A 26,237-nucleotide genomic window follows, 5' to 3' on the forward strand; every position below is an offset into this window, starting at 1 on the left:
AATGCATCGTTTTTCCCTCTGAAGCATCAGTAAGTGTTTGAAACTTCTGTAATAATTGCATGTTAGACTCTTAGTTGTCCTCAGTCTTAAAATCATAGAGTCATTGTTGGAAAGGGTTAAAATACACAAATGCTGGGAACAGCAGACAGTTTAACTGTTCGGGACGACTTATGAACAACTTTCACTAACTTACTGTAGGTAACACTACAGTATTAAGGGATCAAGTGTACATAAACTTTTTAACAGGGTCATTTTTATAAATGAAACTATTTTCTCTTGTGGACTATATGTAAACGTGTTTTTACAGGTTTTATTCAGGTCAGTACTTTAAAAAAAAAAAAAAAAAAACCTTGTATGCTCCCTCCTATTTTGGTAAAATAATTAATGCAGATGGTGGTGTAATGGGTGTATGGTTTCTTTATAATAACAGGAAACAGTCCATTTTTTCAAATAAAATGAATGAACAAATTGTCCAGTAGCAGTAGTGGGCTGTTTAAGACCATTTATTGTGCTGAAAAATCACAGGATAAGACAACAAATAACAAAAAACATTTCCTTCAGTGTTACAGATGTGTAAAAATGTACAAAATTCTTTTTGAAAGTTTCAGCTTTTACATTTATTACGTGAAATATATAAAACGATGAATACAAAAAAAATGAAAAAGTACGAAAACAGCCCATTATATGGATGGGAAATAAAAAGAAAAACTAAAGGGGAGCCTATTCCGTCCCCTAGCGTTGGTATCCTGATCTGGTGTCCGATTCAGGAATGAGGAGAACTCCCCGCCTCCGACTTGCCTCCATCGCTACTTTCGCTCGCTTGCCTCATCAACATCTCCCGGGCAATACATGTCACCTGACCATTGGTCACACTCACCACTCCTGACCTGCGGAGAGCCAATCAGATGAAGGGAGTCAGAATTTAAAAATTGAGATGACACACTTACACCCCATGTTATAAAATCTGCAATCAAAAGTGCATCAGCACTTGGCAAGGCCTTCATGTTACATGCTTGGGTGAAACTCAATCCAGCCACTCACTTCTGCTGAGCCTCCTCAGCAAGAGTTCCCATACCAGGCTGGTTCTGCTTCCCAAAGAAGAAACTGGACCACCAATGACCAGAATCCTGTTTGGGCAGACCTAAAGCACATATAAAAAAAAACAGGTCAGAACAAGCAAACCACCACCAGTCTAATCTTCTAATGGATTTAGTACACAATGATGTAGGCACTAACGCAATCACTGGTAAAGAGTCTCTAAACAAAAGACGTGTATTGCTGACGCATGCAGTCAGGAAAAGGTAACGGATGACTAAACAGTTGATTACTCAGAAGCAATCAGACAAGTCTCCATTGAGATATGGGTGCAAACTGTGTCTTCATGTCATGTCACAACTGTTCCAGTGAAGTATTGATTGAGGTTGGGGGGGTGAAAAGAGATTGAAATGAAACGTAACTCACCTGGGTGATGTGGAATAACCTCCCCACTATACTCTGAACTGCCACACGAGCTGCTACTGGATGTAGAGCCGATGCGCCCTGAAGAGGAACAGTCTTATAAGGCAAATTCTCTTTATAACGTCAACTATTAATAGTTACATAACTGCAACAGTAAATCACTTGCAAAGGCAACTTACTTCTGTAGTAGTCGTGAGTAGCAACAAGGGAACCGCTAGCTGGGATGGCTGCCATTTTACAGACTTGTGTAAATAGTGACTTAGATGGAAACCCTGTAAGGAGATTGAGAATTCATTTGGTTAGATATGATTGCTTCCTTTGCAAATAACACATACTTGATAATAACTCATAATAGCCATGAGAATAGATTTTAATGAATACAGACAGACTGGGGGAAGCCATTTAAAAGATTTTTATCTCTCACGTGTGGTTTGAAACCTTGTTGTGGTGACATTTTGATATTGTAAATGTTGCTTATTATACAGTTTATTGATAAATCACAAGACTAACCAAACTGACATTATGCCACATGAGACATTTAGGTCAAAAAAGCTACCAGCAGCATTTTTCAGAAGGCTACATGAGGAAGTTACAGTAATCCCATAGGGAATGCAAATCACAAAGGAAACATTTTTTGTCCTAAACGTGAGAAAACATGAACTATTGCAGCAAAATACACGACACAAATAGTCTTACACTAACGTTAGATGTAACGTTACTCTGCTCAGATTATTTGACCCAAACAATGACCAACCTGAAGTGTAAGACCACAATCTTACCTTCTTTTGCCGATCGTGCTGATGTTCCTAGAGCACCCTGCTCAATTCAGTCGGAGGCTTTGGGGAGAAAACGCTAGGCGACGGGGCCCATTTGAAAAGGTTTGGATGGATAAGACCTTCCACGTCCGAAAATATCTACCGCAGTGCTGTCTAACAAAAACAACTCGTTTGCCTAAATTTATACAGAGAGGTGACGTCGACGACAAGCTGTGCTGGATGGAGGCGTGGCCTATCTCTTCTCTATATATATACACCCTCGGCGTGAAACCGGATCAAACCAGCGGAAGCAAGGATGAGACATGTGGTGCTATGTTTTCTGAAACTATTCAGAAAGGGTTAACAAAATTTTGGATTTGTAACGACTTGCGCGCACAGTATCTCATAACATCATCAATATATGTACATAACCAATAAATACAAGTTAAATTACGCAGTAGTTTATGGATTTATCTCTATAATGTTGCGCAACGCTGAACAATCTACATCCCTGGTGGTCTAGTGGTTAGGATTCGGCGCTCTCACCGCCGCGGCCCGGGTTCGATTCCCGGTCAGGGAATGTATGTTTTTTTTTTTTTTTTTTTCCAAATTCACACATATCATTTACAGTACAACAAATATTGTCTACAGCTACTCAGTATTCAGAGTAAGAGTAAACGTATAAGTGTAATACTGCGAATTAGTCGGTAATCAGAATGCTCTGCATCTGATGAAAAAAACAAGTTTACCTAATCATATTGCAAAAGACTGATATGGATGTTTGCATTTTAGCCGTAAAGGACAATTTGGAGAAAATAGATTATTAAAGGTCCACTGAAGTGCTTTAAAACATGCAGCGTTATTCCATGTGCTGACGTAATTTCAAATAGGGTTGTCACAACAAAACCTGCCCAATTGCTACTCAACTCTAGCCCAATCACGTTGCGACGGGGCTTTCTAGTAAAAAACTGTATTCCAGGGCCTTAAATACAGTTTTTTCTGGGGTTCTCCTGGTACCTGGTAATTCACATTCAAGGGGCTAAATATAACATTATTGGGGTCGCTTTTACCCGTAGACATGAAAAACAACCCGTAGCAACAGTGTTAAAGTAGCCCAATTTCACAGGAAACTTGGCAACACTGATTTCAACTGAAACAGGAAGACGTATCTGACTTAGTCAGACGACTTTTGATAACTGCAACGACGCACAGCTAGTATCTCAATAAAGAGAAACTTCTGCTTCAAGATATCCAAAACGTCTCCTGGTCTCGAAGAAAAAGTTCACAACACAGGGCAGAACATATCAAGCTTAATATGTCCTGCTCTCTTTTTTTAAATAGCCAAGAGCGTTTAGTTTATTTCACAGCCTGGACCAGAGCCACTGAGCTTGGTAAAGCCATATTTGACAGTGTATGACAGCCACAATTTCATCCATATTGCTATAAAATACAGCATTCTGTGTAGAATTCAAATTTGCCCGATACGTTTTGTAGTCTGCACCAATTGTCTGTTGCAGCGGGATATAGGCTACCATATAGTGCATTATGTGCCATTCACCGTACAGAAAAGACTAATTCTGTGAACAGGTGACCGATTTCAGCCGCAGCTTCAGCGTCTATTTATAGTGTAGGAGGCGGGAAGCTTCAGATCTTAGAAATCATTTGATTGGACAGAACGTTTGATGAGAAGCTGAAGTGCAGCGTGATATCATCAAAATCGTTGATCCATATAGGTGGAAGTTAGAAACTGTAACGGTTAATGTACTACTGAATATGTTGTTCTGCTAATTTATGCTGTCTAAACCAGAAAATAAAAATGTGTGGAAGCTGCTAAATCATATAAAGAAGGACTTAGTAAGCAGGAAAGGGCACAATATTTTGACAAGCTAAATTTAATAGGTGATAAAGATATGTGCGAGCAGTATTAATTAAGATAGTAGCCTAATATTTAACGTACCTGACCAGAAATGATAAGAACAAACACAAATGTTGTCAAGATTCTTGCCCTGGAAATCCTGGTTCAAATTTTATGGCCAACCACAGATGCCTTGTTCCAACAATTGACAATTTTAAGCAGCAATAATCAGCAAAATATGCGAGTTCAGTTCAGTTCAGTGGCATTGTTTACGTTCAGTGCCGCTAATATGGCCAATTAATGACGTGTTGTGAAAACATTCTAAAGGGAAATAACAAGAAAACATGCAGTAAATGGTAAAACTGTTGGCACTACTAACCAGTGTGTTCTTAATTGAGATAATAGATTAAACTATATGGTAATACACACTAGTTTTGCAATATCAAGCAGCAGGGGCGGACTGGCCATCAGGAGAATTCCCAGTGGCCTGGCAGCCAATTTGGCCCCCTGCCAAAATATTGTTGCCACAATATTTTTAAATATTGTTGTTGTTACCTGCCGAATGTACTTAAGTGATCATGTCTGAATGTGCCATTCAATAATAAAACTGTAATAAATCATGAATCGATTAGTCTTGACTGGCAGCAAGATTCGCTTCTTGCACGCTCTGCCCATCCACCAAAATGATGTGTTTACTTAGTTAAGCATTATACTGCTAGCACTCTTACAGAAGCTAATTATCTGCCACTGCTTATATTTGCTTGAAATGCATTATTAAAAGTAATTACTATTGTAAAAAATAGGAATTTAGCAGACAAATATTTACAACGTTTATTTTATAACAGGTTTAGAAAGAGCTAAGGCAGACAACAACCATGGTTTTACTATAAATAAAACCAAAAACCATGGTTACTAAGCTATCATTAAACCGGTAGCCTAACCACAAATTATAAAACTTATATAGTTTCACCATGGCATTTGTAGTAAAACTCTGGTTATACAAATGGTTATCAATCTGCCAAAAAACAAGGTTACTATACTTTTAGCCTAAGCCCTAATAAAACCATGGTTATTTTTACTTAAGACAAAACATGACCAATGGTAATGCAAAAACATGTTTAGTCTAAGATTTTTCTATAAAGGGGCCACTCTACAGAAACGTCCACTTTTCTGTCCCTAGATTTTACAGAAATATTACAATTGAAATAAGCATTAGGGTTAAAAATTTGTTATATTTTAAGATGAAACAATATGTTATTTGAAAAATTTACACCTTCACCACCATAACATTTTTTTTTTATTATTATTATTAATTATATAGAATTCCAAGTACCACAAAACTGCTTGTCCCCACAGCCATGTACAGAGAGAAAGTGCTTTATTCTGAGGTCAAAAAGAAGATTTTCATTTTCATTTAAAATATATTCATAACTATCAAATATATCATGTAAATGGCATAAAAAAACAATACCAATACCAAATAAATATTATAAAATATATCATGAAAACAGTGGTCCCCTGAAGCTGTGTCACTGGTGTTACTGTTTAACAAAAGTCTTATATTTTGGAATAAAAAATCACACTGATGACACCACTTCACTTTTTCCTTCCTATTTCCTAAAGATCAATAAAGGCAGGCCCATGTTAAGTCCACTGTCTCTTTTCAATTATCAGGAAAGTTCTCATTTATCTCCTGATTTCATATGAAGCTTTTAGTTGACGTCACTGGTGTGACCTACTTTATCGTTAGGGAATTGTAAAAAAAACTAGAGTACAAACGGATAAAACGATACTTAATTTAGTAAGTATACCATGATTGACAACATGTGGTTTGATAACTAGCAGCAGCCATTTTGTAAAATGCATTTTTCATGAAAACTGTCACTGGTGTTACCTTCCTTATGGATAAATAAATGTACAAATAAAAAAAAGCATTAAGCTGTCATTTATGTGTATTCATAAAGTCATAATGTAATCTAATAATGTGGTCCAAGTTTAAAAGTAAAAATGCGAGACCTCTGGATTTCCAGGGTCTCTTGCCATACCAATAGTGGACAATTCTGCAGAATGACCAAAAGATATATTTAAGAGCTATTATTGTACTCATTTTGACATTTAGGCAAGATAAAACAACAACACATGGTCCTAATGTAATACTTCTTTACATTTTTTCTAATATAAATGTAAACTATGTGCAAACAAATTACAATGAGGGGGTTGTTTTGCAGCAAGGTGGAGATGTTAATGAAAAGTGAGATGATAATAAAAAGTGACAGGTACAAGAAAATTAGTGAATACAGTAAACACACATGAGAGACAGAGAGATGTCAGGGAAAATGAATGAGACTAAAAAGGTAAATTGAAGTTAACCTTTAATTATTTTGTGAATTTAAGGATTTAAACTTTTTTATGTGATGATGATGATGGCCATAGAAAAAATGTTGTTGTCTGTGGTTTTAAAATTTGTATGGATGTATGGGATGGCCTGGAGGAGTGTGACATTTCCCGGCCTGAAATTTTGTCCCAGTCCGCCCATCAAGCAGCAAAACAAGCTGGATGTGGATGAGACCGGAAGCCAGACTCATAAAATTGACAAATAGCCACGCCCACTCTTATGGGAAGAAAAAACCCTGCTGAAAAAAACAACTAAAACCAGCCTAGGCTGGTTGGCTGGTTTTAGCTGGTCAGCAGGCTGGTTTAGCTGTTAAGTCCATGAACCAAAATTACATATTGAAAATGTGATGTTTATCTGCTTATCCCCAGGGCATCCAAGATGTAGGTGACTTTGTTTCCTCAGTAGAACACAAACTTAGATTTTAACTCAAAGCGTTGCAGTCTGTTAGGCATATAATAGCAGTGGATGGGCACCAAACTTTTAAAAGTAAAAAAAACATGCACAGACAAATCCCTGCTGTTCGTGACGATACACTGATGTCCTAAGACATGAAACGATCGGTTTTTGCAAAACACCGAACAGTATTTATATTTGTAATCAGTATTTTACCTTTGATACACAGCAATGTCCATCTGTCCTGAGCACGAGCTCAGCATCCGGCTCCTTACATGTGTGCGCGCTCTGGTGTAGTATACGCAAACACCATAAGGGGAAACCGGTGAACAGTCAACAGTCCTGGATGAGTTCACGAAAGCAAACGTAATCTTTTAGCTTTAAATCAGTTTGAACAAATTAGGATATGCGCAAGTAATTACCATTTCGAATAGCCGCTATACCCATAATCTCTGTGCACCGTGTAAACAGTGAGTGTTGTATACACGCGACAGATTGCTTCCGTCGTTTGCGTATACTACGCCAGAGCGCGTGCACATGTAACGTGCCTGATGCTGAGCTCACGCTCAGGACAGATGGACATTGCTGTGTATCAGAGGTAAATAATGATATAAAACGGTTCAGTTTCTCACAAAAAAACAATCGTTTCGTGTCTTAGGACATCAATGTATCGTCACGAGCAATAGGGTGTAATTTGGATTTGTTTGTTTTCTACTGAAGAAACAAAGTCACCTACATCTTGGATGCCCTGGGGGTAAGCAGATAAACATCACATTTTTATTTTTGGGTGAACTATCCCTTTAATGTTTACATTTCTTAACCAAAAGTATGTTCTCTACATACAATGCAAAAATACTAAGACACACGGATAAATTTAAAAAGTAAGATATGCTTCAATTGCATGTTTGCGTAAAAAGCACAAAAGGCCTGTAGAAGCAAAAGGCCTCTCCAATCCTGATCAAGTCAGTTGTATTGCTGTACTGCCACCTGCTGGCAGATTTATGTCACTAACATTATGAACGGAAGAGAAAAGAACAAACCAAAGGCCATTTGAACGAATGCTTTATTGATATACAAACAACTGACAAAAATAAATGAAGCATTACACCAGTGTTGTTCTAAAAGAAAACAATCTGAGCCTTTAAATCTAGACTGAGATCTCTAATTTAAAGCTATATGGTGTCTGTTCCCTAAACAACCTCCCCAGAATAACTACTCAAAATAATAATAAAAAAAGTTCTTTCCCTCTAAAAGTTCATGATCTTTTCTCATCTTTTCACCCTTTCTTTTCACATTAGTTCTATGGCATTACACATGGATTCCAATAGAAAGTCGCGTGAAGTTGGCATCTCATCATCCGCACCAGACAGTCAAATGTACGCAATCCCTTACATCTCACCCAATGAGGGACTTAATCATCATTGTGTAGTATACTGAAACAAGGCCACCCAATGACACCCATTTAAGTGAATGAAATATCAAGATAGAACGGAAAGCAAAATAAGAGATTACATTTGCTAATAATGAAATATATTCCAATATCCTTCAGGTAAAAAGTGACTGTGCTACCATACAGACTACACTAGTGTTCACGTCTGTTGGGGAGAAGAAAAAAAACAAAAACAAATGCCACTAAAATCAAAATGACTTAGCAGGACATACTCGCCATTGGACATTTTGGGTTAGTGCACAAGTAACTGCATTTTTATTTCTTTAAATTGAACAGTGATATTTGTGATGTGAAAGTTCAGTTTTAGTTTGTATGTGTGAAACATTCTAACAGCAAAAAAGTCTATGGCATCACAGAGCATGGCACAAAGCAAAGGCAAGCGATTTCCGACGTAAACACAGCATAAATAAAACATTCCCATCAACAGAACAAGAGCAAGAAAGAGCAAAGGTAAAAGAAGATAAAACAAAAAACAACTTTGTGTAACATGTTTTTACCAGCAACAGACCAATAAAGCAATAGGGTGTGAGTGTAAGGCCGACTGAGAAGGTCAGACATTCACCAAGTGTACAGCAAAGCATCGCTTCACATTGTACTGAGAGTAAAAAATAACTCAACTGAATGCTCAGCAGCATAGAAACCTGCAGCAAGTTTCTTTATTGGTCTAAAATCCTCCCCCCTTCAGATTTAAATGTTTGTTCTTTGTGTATTTTGTACCCCTCTGCCATCTGATGGACGCTGCTTGGCAGTACTGTTTAAATATAGTTATTTGATTTTATTTATAGTCATATATAGATAAAAGTTATGTAAAAACATTATGCAAAGCAGTGTAAAATAGTTTCTAATACAAAATGATTCATCATTTGTCTTCTTTTGTACAACCTGTGATGATTTCATGGCACAGAATCTGTACTATGTGTGTGTTTTTAGTGAGATGAGCAAGCACATGCTAGCAGTAGGTGGAGGGGTATTCAAAGGAGACAGAGGAAGGAGGGATGAAAGTATTCAGAGAGAACGGGAGAAAGAGAGAGAACGGGAGAATTGGGAGAACTGAAGTGTGGGTGTAGTCAGGATTCACAAAGAATGAGATGAGTGTTTAAATCAAGAGGTCGGGCTCTCAGAACGGAGGGTTGTCCTGCGGCGGGTTTGACTCGGTCGGAGAGTGGGCACTTTCACCGTTGGCTTTCCCTCCAACCACCTTATACTGACACACAAATGGAAAAACCATTAAGAAACACGCAGGACACAGAGTGTCCAAGATAAAAGGAAAAATCTTTTTAAAATCAAGTTTTAAAAAAACAAACATTTACATTTAATGATTTAAAAAATTATCTGTTGTAATTTTTTGTTTTGAGGAAAATTTGGCCTATACAACATTGATAATATTTAGAAATGTTTTCTGAACACCAAATTAGCATATTTAAAATATTTCTGAAGGATCATGAGACCCTGAAGACTCGAGTAATGATGCTAACAATTTTGCTTTGCCATCAGAGGAATAAAATACATTTTAAAATATATTAAAATTGAAAACAACATTGTTTTAAATTGTAATAATTCTTCATAATATTACAATTTACTGTGTTTTTATCAAATAAATGCAGCCTTGGAGAGATCCATTTCAAAAATCTCGATGTATGTAATATCATTTCTTGTATTATGTTTTCTGTTTCTGGATGATGGTTGTACCACATGGCTTAGATTCGACTGACACAAGTTTATGTCTTTGTCAATATTTTAAATATATTAAATGTATGTTTGAATAAATGAACAGATCTGCCAAACATGAGCATCATATACACTACTAGTCGAAAGTTATTAAACAGTAAGATTTTTAATGTTTTTTAAAGAAGTCACTTCTGCTCACCAAGCCTGCATTTATTTTATCCAAAGTACAGCAAAAACAGTACAATTTTAAGTTTTAATTAGTTTAAAATAACTTTTTTTTTAAAGGTAATTCATGCAGGTTTCTTTGATGAATAGAAAGTTAAGAAGAACAGCATTTATCTGAAATATAAATCTTATCTTTTGTAACATTATAAATGTCTTTATCATCACTTTTGATCAATTTAAAGCATCCTTTAAAATACAAGTGTTAATTTCTATCGTTTCTTTCAAAAGCAAAATTATACGGACTTTTGAACGGTATACTGTATAATGTTACAAAAGCTTTTTATTTCAGATAAATGCTTATCTTTGGATCTTTCTATTCATCAAAAAATCCTATTATATTAATATAATAATTCTTGAACAGCAAATCAGCATATTAGAATGATTTCCGAAGGATCATGTGACATTTAAAAATATATATTCAAATAGAAAGCAGCTATTTTAAATAGCAAGCACTATTTTGGATCAAATAAATAAAGGCTTGGTAAGCAAAAGAGATTTCATAAAAAAAAAAAAAAAAAAAAAAAAATCTGTTCTAAAACTTTTGACTGGTAGTGTTGTTTTACCCAATTTCAAAAGTAAAGCCTTACCTTGATGTTTCCAACTTTGTCCTCAAATGATTTGAAGGTTGGAGAGTTCCTATTTAACAAAACACACATTAATCTCAGAGTTCATAGCAGAAGAAACATTACAATTAATTAGACATGAGCAAGTGGGCTTAGTAAAGTAACTGACTGATAAAAAGTTAAAAACCACAAGCATGCAAAAAAACCCAAAAACATTTATTGAGCTTTATGAGGTTATTCCATCCAGCAGTTTAAAAAAAAAAAAAAAAAAAAAAAAATTGTATATCGTTCACACGAATGACTAGTATTTGAAAATATACTATTTCTATGTACAATTAATCAGAAACGGGTTTAAGCTGAGGGGCAGTGGTTTACCCTAGTACTTTACCTCATAGCTGGCATACTTATTGAATGGCGAATGGAGTAGTTGCTACTTCGAAAGCATTAAAAGGAGAAAAAGTTGTGTGTGTTAGCAAGCAAGCAGGACAGCACGTAAAGCAGAGAGATCAAGTAGTATGTCGGAGACATTTACAGCTCAAACGTCTGATTTTAAAAATCACATTTTAGTATAGCACTGTAATCATGCATAAGCAGGTAGGAATCAAAATTAGCAGGGTTTCGGAGCTAAAACAACTTTTAAATCAATATTACATTTAAATTATAATTAAAAACAGTTATTAAAAAAAGAAATGGGCTTGGTATTACAAACAGAGCTCTTTGCATTAATTATTTGATGGCATTAATCAGTCTTACCCAAAGGAGTTAGAGAAAGGAAGAGCTCTGTAGACCAAGCAAAGGCAGCGTTTAAAAAGAAAATGGGGAAACAAAACCAATCAGGTTGGGTGTTAAGCATGATCAAAGCAACCAGGAAGAACAAATTATTAGAATTACTGTTCTAAAATAGAGGGAAGAGCGAAATGAACCACAAAAAAAAAAAAAAAAAAAAAAAAGAACAATCAAACTATTAAATAGGGTGAATATGATAGATAGATGTTAATGACATAACCAATGACTAAAAGTGGCTAATAAAATTGAGGGATGTACTTATTTGTCTGATGAATGAAGGAAGACGTTTGGATTGACAGAGCAGCAGAACTTTAACTGATAACATTGCTGAAGTTTTCGATCTGTTAAACGAAGACATTAGCTTCTCTCTGTCACACACTAGAGACTGATTTATCGAGCAGTCAGTGATTTTGATACTTATAATTGAATGTAACTACTACCAACAGGTCACGTTTAACAGAGGGAAATTCATCCCTTTATAAAACTCTTTTTTTCTGCCTTCTGTTTGTGTTAGGAGTGGTGAAGGAAGTTAAATAAATGTGTGTAAATACTGGTACAAACAGAGACAGTATATGCAGTAAAGTGAATCAAGAGCCAGGAAAACAGGTTGGGTAGAGCTTCTGTTCATCATATGGGAAGTAAAACAGCAAGTTACAGTTTAAGTGGCTCTGCTGACTGTGGCCGCACTGCATTTACACTCATTATGGCGAATAATGGCTTCATAGTGATGATGAATGACAGCAGGATATGACACAAATGTGAAGGAGTGGATCAATAACCAATAAGAGAGCAGGGAAAGAGGGAACACAGGCATGAAGGCTTTGTTCAAATTGTATACAAATCCAATTTAGCTTTCAATCCATTGTTTTGTCTGCACTCTGACTTCATCAGATTTCGATCCACATACGGATGTTGTTGGATTGGATTTTTCTTTTTTTTGGTATTCAGAATCAAAGAATTGGATTGGTTGTATTTTTTGCTGCCTGTCTAAACAAAGCCAAAGACAGAATGGATAAAATCAGAGACGTGTGATGGAGGTCCATGAAATGCCACATAAACACACACACAGACGCAGTTTAAAACAAATCAAGAGCAGTTTTAACAACAGAATTGAATCGCCAAGTTAGACAAAACACTTGGACATTAACAAGGAACCATGTGTTAGTCTTAAAGGGGTCATAGATGTGGTTTCTTGTTTTCCTTTGTCTTTGGAGGGTCCCACTTTACATTAGGTGGCATTGACTACTATGTATATACATTTGAATTAATCATTTGGTACAATGTACTTAATGTGTACATACATGTTTTTTTACATTGTACTTATATTTAAAAAAAAAACTGTAATTACATTTGCAATTAATTTCTCTAATTACCACTGTTGACCCATCCCTTACACCCTAACCCATCCTTAAACCTACCCACACCATTACACCTGTCCCTAACCTTACCCATATCCCACCTTAATAGAAGCAAAAGTGTTTTGCAATGCAATATGACCACATTAAGTACATTGTGCTTATTTTTTAATCTAAGTACATAATAGTTAAGCCACCTAATATAAAGTGGGACCCTTTGGAGTGTTACAAGCTGTTTGTGCATGGAAAAGATCTGAAAAGTTGCAAAGCTTAAAGTCTCAAAACCAAAGAGATATTTATTATAAAAGTTAAGACTCAGCCACACCTCCCTAAAACGCCTCGTTCAAACATGCCCCCACTGGAACACGTCACGGAGTAGATTAGCATTATACCGCCCATACATATAATGAAAGAAAGAAGGTGTAGCTTTTAAGTTAAGTTAAGTCCCCACTGGATGCAACAATTGGCTTGTTTATAATGGGTTTTATTGTTTCTGTCTCGTCGCTCTGAGAAACGGCATGGTAAGGGGGCATACACTTCCATCACACGCTTGAGGTATTCGGCCTATCACAATGCATCGGATAGCTGGCCAACCAGAGAACACCTTGGTTTCCATCAACGATGAGTTTCGTAAAAATCTAAAGCATTTTAGGCGGGGCAGAGAGGAGCAACAATACAATATGTGGACAATTGTTTTTTGAACCTCAAACTGTATAAACACATTGCATTACAACAAATACACAAAATAATGCTCTTTTTAGCAACATCATATGACCCCTTTAATTCATAATTACCCAAGACAAATGTTCAATTAATTAAATAAAAAACATATGCAAGTTAAAATAAAGGATGAAAATCTAAGTCACACTGTAATTTGTGACTGGAATAAGAGTACTAGAGAAACACAGGAAGAACAAGGGTGGAAATTTGACTTGTGCGTTACCTCATGTCACCCAGTTTCCTGCTGATGGCCGTGCCAACGGTGGAGAGGGCGGCGGTGGTCTTCTGTCCAGCCTGAGACAGCGTTTCCTGAGTCTTTTTATACCTGTAAGAGGAAGAGCGCAGAGAGAAGAGGATGTGGAAGAGAGAAAAATACAAAAATCATGTGAAACTCTTTAATGTCCATTAACTTCTCCACTTTGTAGTTAGTCAACATGACCACAGCCTCTATGATGACAAAAACCAGTCTGAAACCCCTGAAGTCATCAGAAATGTTAGTTGGTCATACACTACCATTAAAAAGTTTGGGGTAAGATTGTGGTTTTAAAAGAAACTGATATATTTATTCAGATATGACTAGTGCTGGGCAACGATGAATCGTGATTATTAGCATGCAATATAAACGTTTTTGGTTAAAATAATGTGTGTGTGTGTACTGTGTATATGTATTATGTAGTTATCAACACACAAACATACAGTACATATTTTGACGATATTTACATATATTTATATTATATATAAATATATTTAATATATGTAAAAAAAAATTTTTTCTTAAATATATACATGCATGTGTGTGTATTTATATATACACATAATAAATATACATTATATTATGTACACAAAAACTTTTATTTTGGATGCACTTAATCACGATTAATCATTGCTCAGCACTATATAGGACACATTGCATAAATCAAAAGTGGCAAAAAAATGTTCTGGCAAAAATATTACAAAATATTTCTCTTTTAAATAAATGCTGCTCTGTTGAACTTGTTTTAATTCATCAAGAGAATCCTGAAAGACAAAATGTACTAGGTTTGGTATAAATATGTTAAGAAGCAAAACTGTTTATACTGATTATATTTAGATATGTTTCTTGAGCAGCAAATCAGCATATTAGACTGATTTCTGAGGGATCATGTAACAATGAAGACTAGAGTAATGATGCTGAAAATTCACATTTGCCACCGGAATAAATTACCTTTTAAAATAAATTAAAATACAATTTATTACAGTTTTAAATCATAATAATATTTCATAATATTACTGTTTTTCCTGTTTTGTTTTTTTTTTTTTTTTGTTCAAATAAATGCAGCATCGGTAAGCATAAAAGACTCCAAACTTACATGGTAATGCACATCTACAGAGTAAGCACATTTGCAATTGCAATTCACACTACTTATAAATGCAATAAAGATTTTATTATCTAATAACCCAGCAACAAAATATCCACAAAGCAAAGCAAGCCGCCCTTCATGACCTTTAGAGTCCAGAAAACATCCTTGAAAACACACAAAATGAATGTAAAGAATGAAGTAACTCACACTTCAGAGCTGGCAATGTCATCCAGAGTGGCAGAAGCTGAAAGATATCTACAGTACAAACGAACAGGGTAATACATTCAAATCTCCACTCTCACAATCACACATACATTTCATTTTTAAAATGATGATTATAAAGTTATGCTTCCTCACAAACAACACAAGCGCTGCTAAACTGCACAGCCTGAAAAAAACAACCGGTTATTATTCTAAAACACACACAAACTCCTGGTGTTTAACTTGAGAAACTTGTGTGCTCAGTTAAGATGTGTGAGTATATACTGGAGCTTTCAAGCACAAAAAGTCACAGACAGCAAATCTTGAAAGTCAAAACGACATTACAAACCACCTTAGCTATTGGGAAACATGTAGCATGTTAGCGCAGAGGATATTGCAAAGTGGATTCTGATGTAATATTCATGACTACAGCAAGTGCACAAAACTGCAGAATGGTTTCAGGAAGCATTGATTGGTCTGTAAAGCTGCAGACGTGGCATTCGTTTATCTGAACTTGACAAGACTTTCCTTACACAAACATATGATCTCTCTGTGGACGTCTCTGTCTGAATGTGATTCAAACGGTGTGTAAAGAGGGAAGTGGGAGATCTCTCACACACTCGTGATAAAGCAGCCTGTCTGACAGGTTCAGCTAAACCTGCAACTACATCAGGACTGCCGCTAAAAGTCATGAGACCTGTGGAAAACCAGAGAGGACCTTAGTGGCCTAGTCTCATTACAGGGCCCGATTCATGAATAACCCTCTCACGACAGCACTGTCTAAACAGCTAAACCTGTCAGAATTACTGTAAGACAATTCAACTTAGAAAAACTAGAGTTGGTTTCTCTCACTTGACTTTTCTGATATGTTAAATCAAGCAAAATTGCAGCGGCTTCGAACAGTTTAGTATTAGCTGCTTGAGATGCTATTTTATTATAGCGATTATAAACTGTTCGAGTAATCTGGTGCACCATTAATATTTTGTAAAGGTAAATACACTACCATTCAGAAGTTTGGGGTCAGTATGATTTTTCTTCTTTTATTAAGAAAGGACATTAAATTAGGGCTGTCACTAATTATTATTTTCGTAATCGAGTAATTGGTTGATTATTCTGGTGATTAATCAAGTAATCGGATCATTTTATTTGATTTTTTTGTGATAATAAGTGAAACAATAGCCTTTAAAATTACTTAAAATACATATGTAATAGCAATGATGCAATAATAATTAGTTCAAATAAAGTATCAAAAGCAAGTAATCACGTGGTTTTAAACAAAACTGTTAAAATACATAATGTATTATAAACAATAAAGGTAAAGTACATTATGAATTTTATCAAACCAACGGCCTGACGATTGTTTTTACATTTTACAGCGCAATCTAATCTCTGTTTAAACAACTTTTAATTCAAATGTCCACCTACATTTGTCCACCTTTAATATTTGGCCATTTCTTTACGACAGAAATGCTACTTACATATTTCATTTTTTTCCATATTTTCATATTTCACATTTACATATTTCTTAAATATGTGGACATCAAAACATGTAAACTCAGAGCTAGGGTTTATACTTTTATTTTGAAATCGCAATAAACAATTAGCATATTAAGAAAGATACTGATGATTTACCTTTCAAGTCTGATGAAATGGCGTGCATTGCCTTCCCAGATGAAACCCAAACTCACAGCAATATGCAGAGATGGAGTTTGAGGCGCTCCACACTTGTAAAAGATAACAGTTGGTGTGGAGCAGCATTTACTGTGAATGGAATTATTACGTTTAATGTAAATTATGCTTTATTATGATTTTTAAATGGGTTTATTATATCATGCAGGATTCTCATCCATGGAATGCGCCACTTCCGGTATTTTGCCGGTTACTCGACACGGGCGAAGTGCAAAAAAAATATTTTTTTAAAAATTGAGCACTCAAACTGAATCAAGGAATCATGATAGCCCGACATAGAGCAATGACTTCTATTCAAAGAATCTTGAAAATATGAAAATACAGAAATATTAAGCAGCATAGCTGTTTTTAATATTAATAATATTAAGAAATGTTTTTGAGCATCAAATCAGCATATTAGAATGATTTTTGATGGTGTGACACTGAAGACTGGAGTAATGATGCTGAAAATTCAGCTTTACCATCACAGGAATAAAACAAATTTTAAAACCTACTAGAATAGAAATAAGATATTTTAAATTGTAATAACATTTTACAATATTAATCTTTTTAAAGTACATTTGATCAAATAAATGCATCTATGGTGAGCCTGGATGACGTCTTTAACATTTTTTTTTTTTAAATCTTATCGACCCCAAACTTCTAGCGAACTTTTGAATAGTAGTAATGCAGTGTATAAAGAGGTGAATTAATGTAGCGTAAAGTATTTGCAGACATAAAGCATTGCTATACAAAAGAATAATTTCAACAGGCAAGGCTGTGACCAGCTGATTATTCAAGTCATGGCATATGAACGCAGCAACTTTTAAAGAAGCATGTTCCTGATTGTTTCAGAAATTAAGGAAAACTACTTGCATGGGTGGACAAAGAGACTGTGAAGGGGAAAAAACAGAAGAGTCAAAAATATGTGAGACATGAGTCAGTGTTTTAAACACCCACTTCGACTAAAAAGCTAAAAACAAATACTTCTGGCTTTCGTCTCGTTGCAATTAAGATTCTATTTTCTTCTACATTCTTCTTTGTCCTTTAATACAATGTAAAGTTTCAGTTAGTCGAGTAGAGAATTACTGGGGCTGATAAATACATACTTTGTAGAGCATGTTAGAGTCAATGCTACAAGAGACCAGATCATAACATTTTAAAACATTTTAGTTATTTGTGTTAGGCTTTATTTGATATGGATGGTTCATTTAACACATCAAGGGGTGGAGCATTTGAACACCTGAGTCTATATTTGTGACCCTGGACCACAAAGCCAGTCTTAGGTAGTTTGGGTATATTTGTAGCAATGTATGGGTCAAAATGATCGATTTTTCTTTTATGCCAAAAATCATTAGGATATTAAGTAAAGATCATGTTCCATCAAGATAATTTGTTAATTTCCTACCATAAATATCAAAACTTAATTTTTGATTAGTAATATGAATTTCATATGGACAATTTTAAAGGCGATTTTCTCAATATTTTGATTTTTTTGCACTCTCAGATCCCAGATTTTCAAATAGTTGTATCTCGGCCAAATGTTGTCCTGTCCTAACAAAACATACACCAATAGAAAGCTTATTTATTCAGCTTGTTGATGTATAAATCTCAATTTTGGATTTCAAAAATGACCCTTATGGACTGGTTTTCTGGTCCAGAGTCACATTTAATATGCTGCATCCATTGATTTGTGATCACCAGAGTATAAAAACCCCAAGGCAGCATTAATGTCTCCTTCTGAAACAAACTGGATTCAGGTGTTCAAATTCTCCATTCTCACTGACAGGTCGAGCATAGGTGAAAGGAGGTCATGCATTCACTGCAAATACGTGCCGATGCGGTCAAACACTCACATATCACACCCTGTAACCTTCTCATTCCAATGGCCCAGCTTCTCTGACATCGCCACATAGCTAAAAAAACACAGACATGCTTATGCGCTGCAGGACGCCACATCACTAAAGCAAAATATGAAATTACTGATATCTCTGACTGACTACAAACCAATAACACCATGGTTTAAAGTACAGACACACTGAAATATTGGCTAGGCAAATTATTCTGCTGATATTTGTGACCCTGGACCACAAAACCAGTCATAAGGTAAAATTTTACAAAACTGAGATGTATACATCATATGAAAGCTCAATAAATAAGCTTTCTATTGATGTATGGTTTGTTAGGATAGGACAATATTTGTTCAAGATACATCTATTTGAAAATCTGGAATCTGAGGGTGCAAAAAAATCTAAATACTGAGAAAATCACCTTTAAAGTTCTCCAAATTAAGTTCTTAACAATGCATATTACTAATCAAAAATTACATTTTGATATATTCATAGGAGGAATTTTACAAAAAATCTTCATGCAACATGATCTTTACTTAATTTCCTAATGATTTTTGGCATAAAAGAAAAATCAATAATTTTGACCCATACCATGTATTTTTGGCTATTGCTACAAATATACCCCAGCAACTTAAGACTGGTTTTGTGCTCCAGGGTCACATTTGACCACTTTAAATCGCCAGTGGCTAATTTGAATATATTTGAGTAGATAATGTGCAAAATAAGTGCTCACATTTGTGTATAAATTTTATGGACATCTTGTTTACTTTACTGAGAGATTATAATACAACAGCTACAGTAGTAAATTTGATATCTTTCTCTCTTTAGACTGCCATAATCATATGAACACTATATTTTTTCCTCTTTTGCAAATAGACTTGTGGGATTTTCTATGGAGCAAATACTATATTTACTCTAGACTCCTATTTACCTTTAAGTTTACCCATCTATGACTTCTGTAAACCACACAAATGAGAAAAGGGTCCATTATTGGCCACTATTAAAATATTGTTATTGTCATTTGTTAAAAAAAAAAAAAAACTCCAGTTTAAGTTAGCAGGCAGATTTAATCTTTGGTTTAACATACATTTTTATATCGTTTTAAGGCAATTTAAAAAAAAAAAAAAAGAGAACATTATGCTATTATATGTTAAATATTATTGAAATTGAGATTTATACATCATCTGAAAGCTGAATAGGCTTTCCATTGATGCATGGTTTGTTAGGATATCATAGGACAATATTTGGCCGAGATACAACTATTTGAAAATCTGAATTCAAAATCAAAACATTGAGAAAATCGCCTTTAAAGTTGTCCAAATTAAGTTTTTAGCAATGCATTACTAATCAAAAATTAAGTTTTCATATATTTACTTTTTGAATGTAACAGATCAGGGTAAATGTAACTTATTTTGTCTTTTAGGAAGCATGTAACTATCTTCTGTAGCCTCTAAAGGGCAGTACTAAATACGAAAATATGATATTTAGGCAAAATAAGAAAAATCATTCTGTTCAAATGTTTTCACCACTAGTTCTTAATGCATGTTTTTTCATTCTGGAGCATCAGTAAGCATTGGAACCTTTTGTAATAGTTGCATATGAGTCCCTCAGTTGTCCTCAGTGTGAAAAGATGGATCTCTAAATCATATAGTCATTGTTGGAAAGAGTTAAAATACACAAAAATGCTGGAAAATTAAAGAATTTGTGGGACCTGAAGGATTTTTTTTTTTTTTGAAGAGCAGCAGGTAGTTTAACTGTTCAGGACAAACAAGGGACTCATGAACAACTATCACTAAACAACAAAAACAGCCACAGCTGTGGATCATTCAGATAAAAACACAGTATTAAGAATCAAGGGGATGTAAACTTTTGACTGGGGTAATTCTTATTAATTCAATATTATTTTCACTTGTGGACTATATGTTGACGTCTTTTAAAATATCTTATTCGGGTCAATACTAAATTAACAATAACATGCATTTTGTATGATCTTATTTTGGTTAAATATTTAACATTTTGCAGATTCTGAAAGGGGGTGTAAACTTTTGACCTCAACTGTAACAGGCACTTTATCCTAAACTACTGACAGGGTGATTACGCCATAACAAAAAACAAAAACACATGTTTCAGTAGGTTAACAATAGACTACCAAAATAGTAGTTAACTTCGCATCAAAGTAGTCTTGCCCTATGCAATCTCAGGCTTTTAAGGACCCAAGGTACTGACCAGGACTTGTACTGAAAGTCCTGTAAAATACAACACATACTCATAAAACCACCCAAGTTCTTCCACCTACAGAATCAAAAACAGTAAACATCTGTTGTTTGTCTAAAATCTTGAAAGTCACACTCAAACCAATGGCCATGAGCTCCAGCTTGGAACAAAATAATTGGTGGTGATTCATGCCTGAGTCGACTACAGTCCTCCCACAGAGCCCTTTGCAACCGGACGACCATTTTTCAACTGATAAAACAATCACACTGAAGGACTTTCAGCTGACGGCATTGATTCCCGTCTATATTATTACACAAAAAACAATGGTCATCTCCACTGCCTGAACAGGCACTCAAGAGCTTTTTCTAATGCTTTCATTTGGTAATGTACAATCCAGCAGAAAATGCAACCGGACACCTGCGACTCTTTATTTTTAGGCTGATTTCCAGCAGTATAAAGCGAGAGGAATGTGTGTGAGCTGGAAGAAAGCACATTGAAGGTGGATTAGTTAGAAAGGCTTCAGTTCTCCCGTGAATTCCTCCACTGATGGAACCAGCTACCAGCTTGCATCTGCCATCATGCAGAGTCGTCACCCATTTGCCACTTCAACAAACCCTTTAGTTCTAAATTTTGTCAGAATTACGTCAAATCACTGAGGGTCTGTGAAGGAGGTTTAGGGTTCGACTTTGCATATGGCAACCCAGAAGACTAACTGTTACCTCCTGGGTTTGAGTAAGTGGAACATGGAGAAGGAAGGCATGCTTACGCATTAGAAGTCTGGACGTCCTGCCAGCTTTTGGTGATGTTCTGTTTGAACTCGCTCAGGGGGCTCAGGCCCAATTTACGCTTCAGCTCCGCTGCATGGCGCTCTTTAGCCGACAGCACCTGCCTCAAGGTGTGGATCTCCTCTTCAACCTAATTGGATGTCATGGTTTGTTTAGAGATGTAAACAATAACTCAATAACATGAATATATGAGTATAATGAATCATTCTGAAGTAACATGTTAAAGGGGCTATATGTAACTTTCTGAAATTTAAACTCGCGACTGACACCTGTGGCCAAAAAACGGAACTGCTCTTCCTTTCTGCTCGCTCTCGTACGTACACACTTGACAAGTCATCCGCTGCAAAGAAGTCAACATTATGTTTACAGAGGTAAGAACAGTCAAATACATATATTGTTTGAGAAACTAAGTTTGTTTGCAATATATATGACTAGCGGTGGTAGCAGAGTGATCTGAAACGTTTAACATGAACGCGCTTGACGTCACATCCGCAGACAGCCTGCGAAAAATCCGACCCGACAGAAAATAGGAAAAATAGGATACAGGCTTATAGGTGCACCCACTGTGAGCTGACAAGGTGTCAGTATGCTCATCAGGAGATGTTTGAGTCATAAATGGTCAAATAAAAAGGCTATTGTTACGTTTATTTTGGGGAAAAAGTTACATATAGCCCCTTTAAATTAACAGCCCTAATCTGAAGACATGTTGGAGAAGATAAGCACATCATCGAACCCCTGGTCATGCAGTAACTGCTGGTGTTTACCTTGGTGAGCTCCAGTCTCAGTTCCTCTGCCTCCTCTTCTGTCAGACCAGGAGGGAGAGTCCCAGGACTCACAGCAGCCGCCCCTCTCTCTTCAGGCACCTCTGAGATAGAGTCAGAACCCAGGCCTTTGTGTGGAGAGTTCAGATTGATGTCTGTAAGATTGAAAGAAAATGACATTTGTTAAAAATGAACTCCATAATTTCAATGACACTAAACAGAATTGTAAAAAAATGTGATAAAATAAAATGTATTTATGCCGTTTAAATTGTTGCAGAAATTGCATTGTAACTAACAACTGTGTTAGATTTGAGGGCATGTTATGACAAAATTTACTTACATTACTTTTTTTAATACCACCTGCAACAGACTAGCAAGTAGTAATTCATGATTTATCAGTATGAATGATAACTAAAGCTTATTGGCTTTAAACTTTAAACTTTCACATGGTTTCACCCAAACACCACCAGTCAAAAGTTTTTAAACAGTACGAATTTTTATGTTTTTTTTTTAAAGAAGTCTCTTCTGCTCACCAAGCCTGCATTTGTTTGATCAAAAATAGAGCAAAAGCCAGTAATATTGTGAAATATTTTCACTATTTAAAATAACTGCTTTCCATTTGAATATATTGTAAAATGTAATTTATTCCTGTGATCAAATCTAAATTTTCAGCATCATTCTTCAGCCTTATATATATATATATATATATATATATATATATATATATATATATATATATGTGTGTGTGTGTGTGTGTGTGTGTGTGTGTGTGTGTATGTACAGTACAGACCAAAAGTTTGGGCACACCTTTGAACCAAAGTTTTCTTTATTTTCATGACTATGAAAATTGTAGATTCAGACTGAAGGCATCAGAACTATGAATTAACACATGTGGAATTATATACATAACAGAAAAGTGTGAAACAACTGAAAATATGTCATATTCTAGGTTCTTCAAAGTAGCCACCTTTTGCTTTGATTACTGCTTTGCAAACTTTTTGGCATTCTCTTGATGAGCTTCAAGAGGTAGTCACCTGAAATGGTCTTCATATCACAGGTTTGCCCTGTCAGGTTTAATAAGTGGGATTTCTTGCCTTATAAATGGGGTTGGGACCATCAGTTGTGTTGTGCAGAAGTATACATAGAATTAAATATTTATAGAATTAAATATAATTCCACATGTGTTAATTCATAGTTTTGATGCCTTCAGTGTGAATCTACAATTTTCATAGTCATGAAAATAAAGAAAACTCTTTGAATGAGAAGGTGTGTCCAAACTTTTGGTCTGTACTGTATGTATATACAGATTTTTTTTTTTTTTTTGAGAAAGTATTTATAGAAATTAATCCTTTTATTTAGCAAGGATGATTCAAATTGATCAAAAGTGATGATAAAGACAATATTACAAAAGATTTCTATTTCAGATAAATGCTGTTCTTCTGAACTTTTCATTCATTAAAGAAACCTGAAAAAAATTATACTCCGCTGTTTTCAACATAATAATAATACATTTATGGAGCATTTCAGTTTTGAAATCACAGGAATAAACTCCATTTTAAAATATATTAAAATAGAAAACAGTTATTTTAAATAATAAAAATATTTCAATATTTTACTGTTTTTGCTGTACTTTGGATCAAATAAATGCAGGCTTGGTGAGCAGAAGAGACTTCTTTAAAAAAAAAAAAGAAAAAAACATTAAAAATCTTACTGCTTAAACACTTTTGACTGTAGTGTACATATTCCAAAATAAATACATCACAAAAAGAAAAAGCCATTGTTTCATTATTTTTATGTTATTTATTATTTATCCTATCACCATGAATCACTGTTCACACAAGTGTTTTATCTAACTAAAAGCATAAATAGCATAAAGAGAAGCAGGCATTCCAATACAATGGAAATGACTGAAAATGCATTTATATCACAATAAATAACATACAGTGTACTTTTCATATATTTAAGTTTATATTTTTTCAAAGATTCATTTTACATATGTGCACAGTTCAAAGGTTTGATCAAACAGTGCTCAATTTAGGTCAGTCTGTGAAAGAGGAGTCACGTGCGTCTGAGCTATAATAATGGGACATGTCATCAGCCCCTCACTGACCCTAAACTGCCTATTTAAATAGCATCACATTATATGGCACAACAGATAAAGGACTAGTGCTGTCTTCACTAGTGTGTTTATAATAATATCCAAAATACAAGTTGAAAATCGCCACGCCATAAGCGCCCACGCCACACACCCAAAAAAGAACCATATTTCCCTATATCATCTGTGATTTCAATGTAACGTAAAATGTAATTATTGTACCGCAAACACCTGCACTCAGCCTCGATGTGTTTTTGTTATGCATTAGTAACCTGATCGCCTGCCCTGCCCTGATCTCCCCTTCACCACTACATATAGACTACGCTGGGATCCACAGATAAGGCTACAGCTAGTCTACATTACGACATAAAAGTATAAGCGGTTGTATCAATTCTCTTTATCTTGTTTGATGGCTTTGTTTTTGTTTAACGTTACCTTGATTGGCGGAATCCATGTCGTCGGTTTAGATCTTCAAAATGTTGTCTTGACAGTTGCGTAATTCAGAGGAGAAATATTTCTCTGCGAGGCGTAAATGCGTGTCTTCACTCTACTATCAAAACATCCAAAAGCGCCTGACAAGCCAACACAAGATCCCGAGCGATCAGCCAGCTCAGCTTGAAGAGCTGCCCAAGTGCGCGTTCTTTCCGGCGCCCTGAGATGACGTCTGCTGCGTCCTGAGATCAACAAAATAGCCGAGAAAAACTCTCTCATATTACAGTTAAAATTAAAGAACTGCTTACGGACTATAGAGACTCTCATATAATCTTAGGTGGTGACTTCAATGAGTGCATGGATGATGTTTTAGATCGATTTCCCCCTAGACCCTGTAATGTTGCTTTAAGAAATGACGTAATTTTATCATTGTGTTCTGATCTCTCTTTGGTTGATGCCTGGCGGTTTTACAACCAAGATTCACAAGAATATACTTGGTCTAATAAAAACCTATCCTTTAGATCGAGAATAGATTTTTTTTCTCATATCGTCTTCAATTCTTCATCTTGTTAAGGACATTTCACATTCTTTTGCTCCATTTTCAGACCATAAACAAATTTTAATAAATCTTGGGGGTTTGCAACCTATTTCTAAGATGCGGGGCTACTGGAAATTTAATAACGCCTTATTGAAGGATACTAAATTTAATGAGAGCATAATTAATCTTGCGAAAGAACTATTTTCTAATGTGCATAATGGCTATAAAGAAAGATGGGAATACTTCAAATATAAATCCAGATTTATTGCTATAAAAAGATGTAAAGAATTGAAAGCCTCGAGACTTCAAGCTGAATCTAATTTGCTTTGTCGGTTAAATGAACTGACATCGAAAGAGAATGTTTCAGAAGAAGAAAAATTAGAGTTGGATAAGATAAATTTTCAAATTAATGAACTGTATTTGGAGTTAGCCAAAGGGGCATTCATAAGATCCAGAGCCAAATGGTTAGAAGAAGGCGAAAGGAACTCTAGCTATTTCTTTGCGCTTGAAAAAAGAAATGGAAAGAGAAAATCCATTTCAGCTCTTAATATTAATGGAGCCATTTGTAAAGATCTAGATCAGATTTCTGATTACATTACAAATTTTTATAGCAACCTTTACTCTTCTAAGTTTGATGTTAATAGTTGTGATGGCTTTCTTGATAAAATACAGTGTTGTATTCCTGCTACTGATGAGGATTACAAATCATATTGTGAGTCTGAGTTAAAGT

At 35.2% G+C, this 26,237-nt stretch overlaps 2 protein-coding genes and 1 non-coding gene across 11 annotated transcripts; 1 reads left to right on the forward strand and 2 right to left on the reverse strand.

Moving 5' to 3' along the window:
- Positions 1 to 485: 485 nt before the first annotated feature.
- On the reverse strand, positions 486 to 2,395 carry ppdpfb (pancreatic progenitor cell differentiation and proliferation factor b). Its single transcript, XM_073823546.1, has 5 exons — positions 2,238 to 2,395; positions 1,638 to 1,730; positions 1,462 to 1,539; positions 1,042 to 1,141; positions 486 to 887 (listed from the first exon to the last, which is right to left on the reverse strand). Exons 2-5 carry the CDS (start codon positions 1,690 to 1,692, stop codon positions 764 to 766), a joined length of 357 nt encoding a protein of 118 aa, XP_073679647.1. The 5' UTR covers positions 1,693 to 1,730; positions 2,238 to 2,395; the 3' UTR covers positions 486 to 763.
- A 326-nt stretch (positions 2,396 to 2,721) lies between these two features.
- Positions 2,722 to 2,793, forward strand: trnae-cuc (transfer RNA glutamic acid (anticodon CUC)). Its single transcript has one exon. It is a non-coding gene; the product is annotated as a tRNA-Glu (tRNA).
- A 5,108-nt stretch (positions 2,794 to 7,901) lies between these two features.
- Positions 7,902 to 25,202, reverse strand: tpd52l2b (tpd52 like 2b). Of its 9 annotated transcripts, none has more exons than XM_073822861.1 (10): positions 24,973 to 25,202; positions 22,446 to 22,597; positions 21,663 to 21,811; positions 18,689 to 18,748; positions 15,171 to 15,218; positions 13,847 to 13,948; positions 11,516 to 11,542; positions 11,151 to 11,195; positions 10,787 to 10,835; positions 7,902 to 9,510 (listed from the first exon to the last, which is right to left on the reverse strand). In XM_073822861.1, exons 1-10 carry the CDS (start codon positions 24,989 to 24,991, stop codon positions 9,424 to 9,426), a joined length of 738 nt encoding a protein of 245 aa, XP_073678962.1. In that variant the 5' UTR covers positions 24,992 to 25,202; the 3' UTR covers positions 7,902 to 9,423. The 9 variants fall into 9 exon arrangements, with proteins under 9 accessions (XP_073678962.1, XP_073678963.1, XP_073678965.1 ...); XM_073822862.1 differs by having other exon boundaries at positions 11,151 to 11,192; positions 24,973 to 25,201; XM_073822864.1 differs by lacking the exon at positions 18,689 to 18,748 and having other exon boundaries at positions 11,151 to 11,192; positions 24,973 to 25,197.
- Between the last annotated feature and the right edge of the window lie 1,035 nt (positions 25,203 to 26,237).

The sequence above is a fragment of the Garra rufa genome, chromosome 18 (assembly GCF_049309525.1).
Source record: "Garra rufa chromosome 18, GarRuf1.0, whole genome shotgun sequence".
Taxonomy (NCBI): Eukaryota; Metazoa; Chordata; class Actinopteri; order Cypriniformes; family Cyprinidae; genus Garra; species Garra rufa.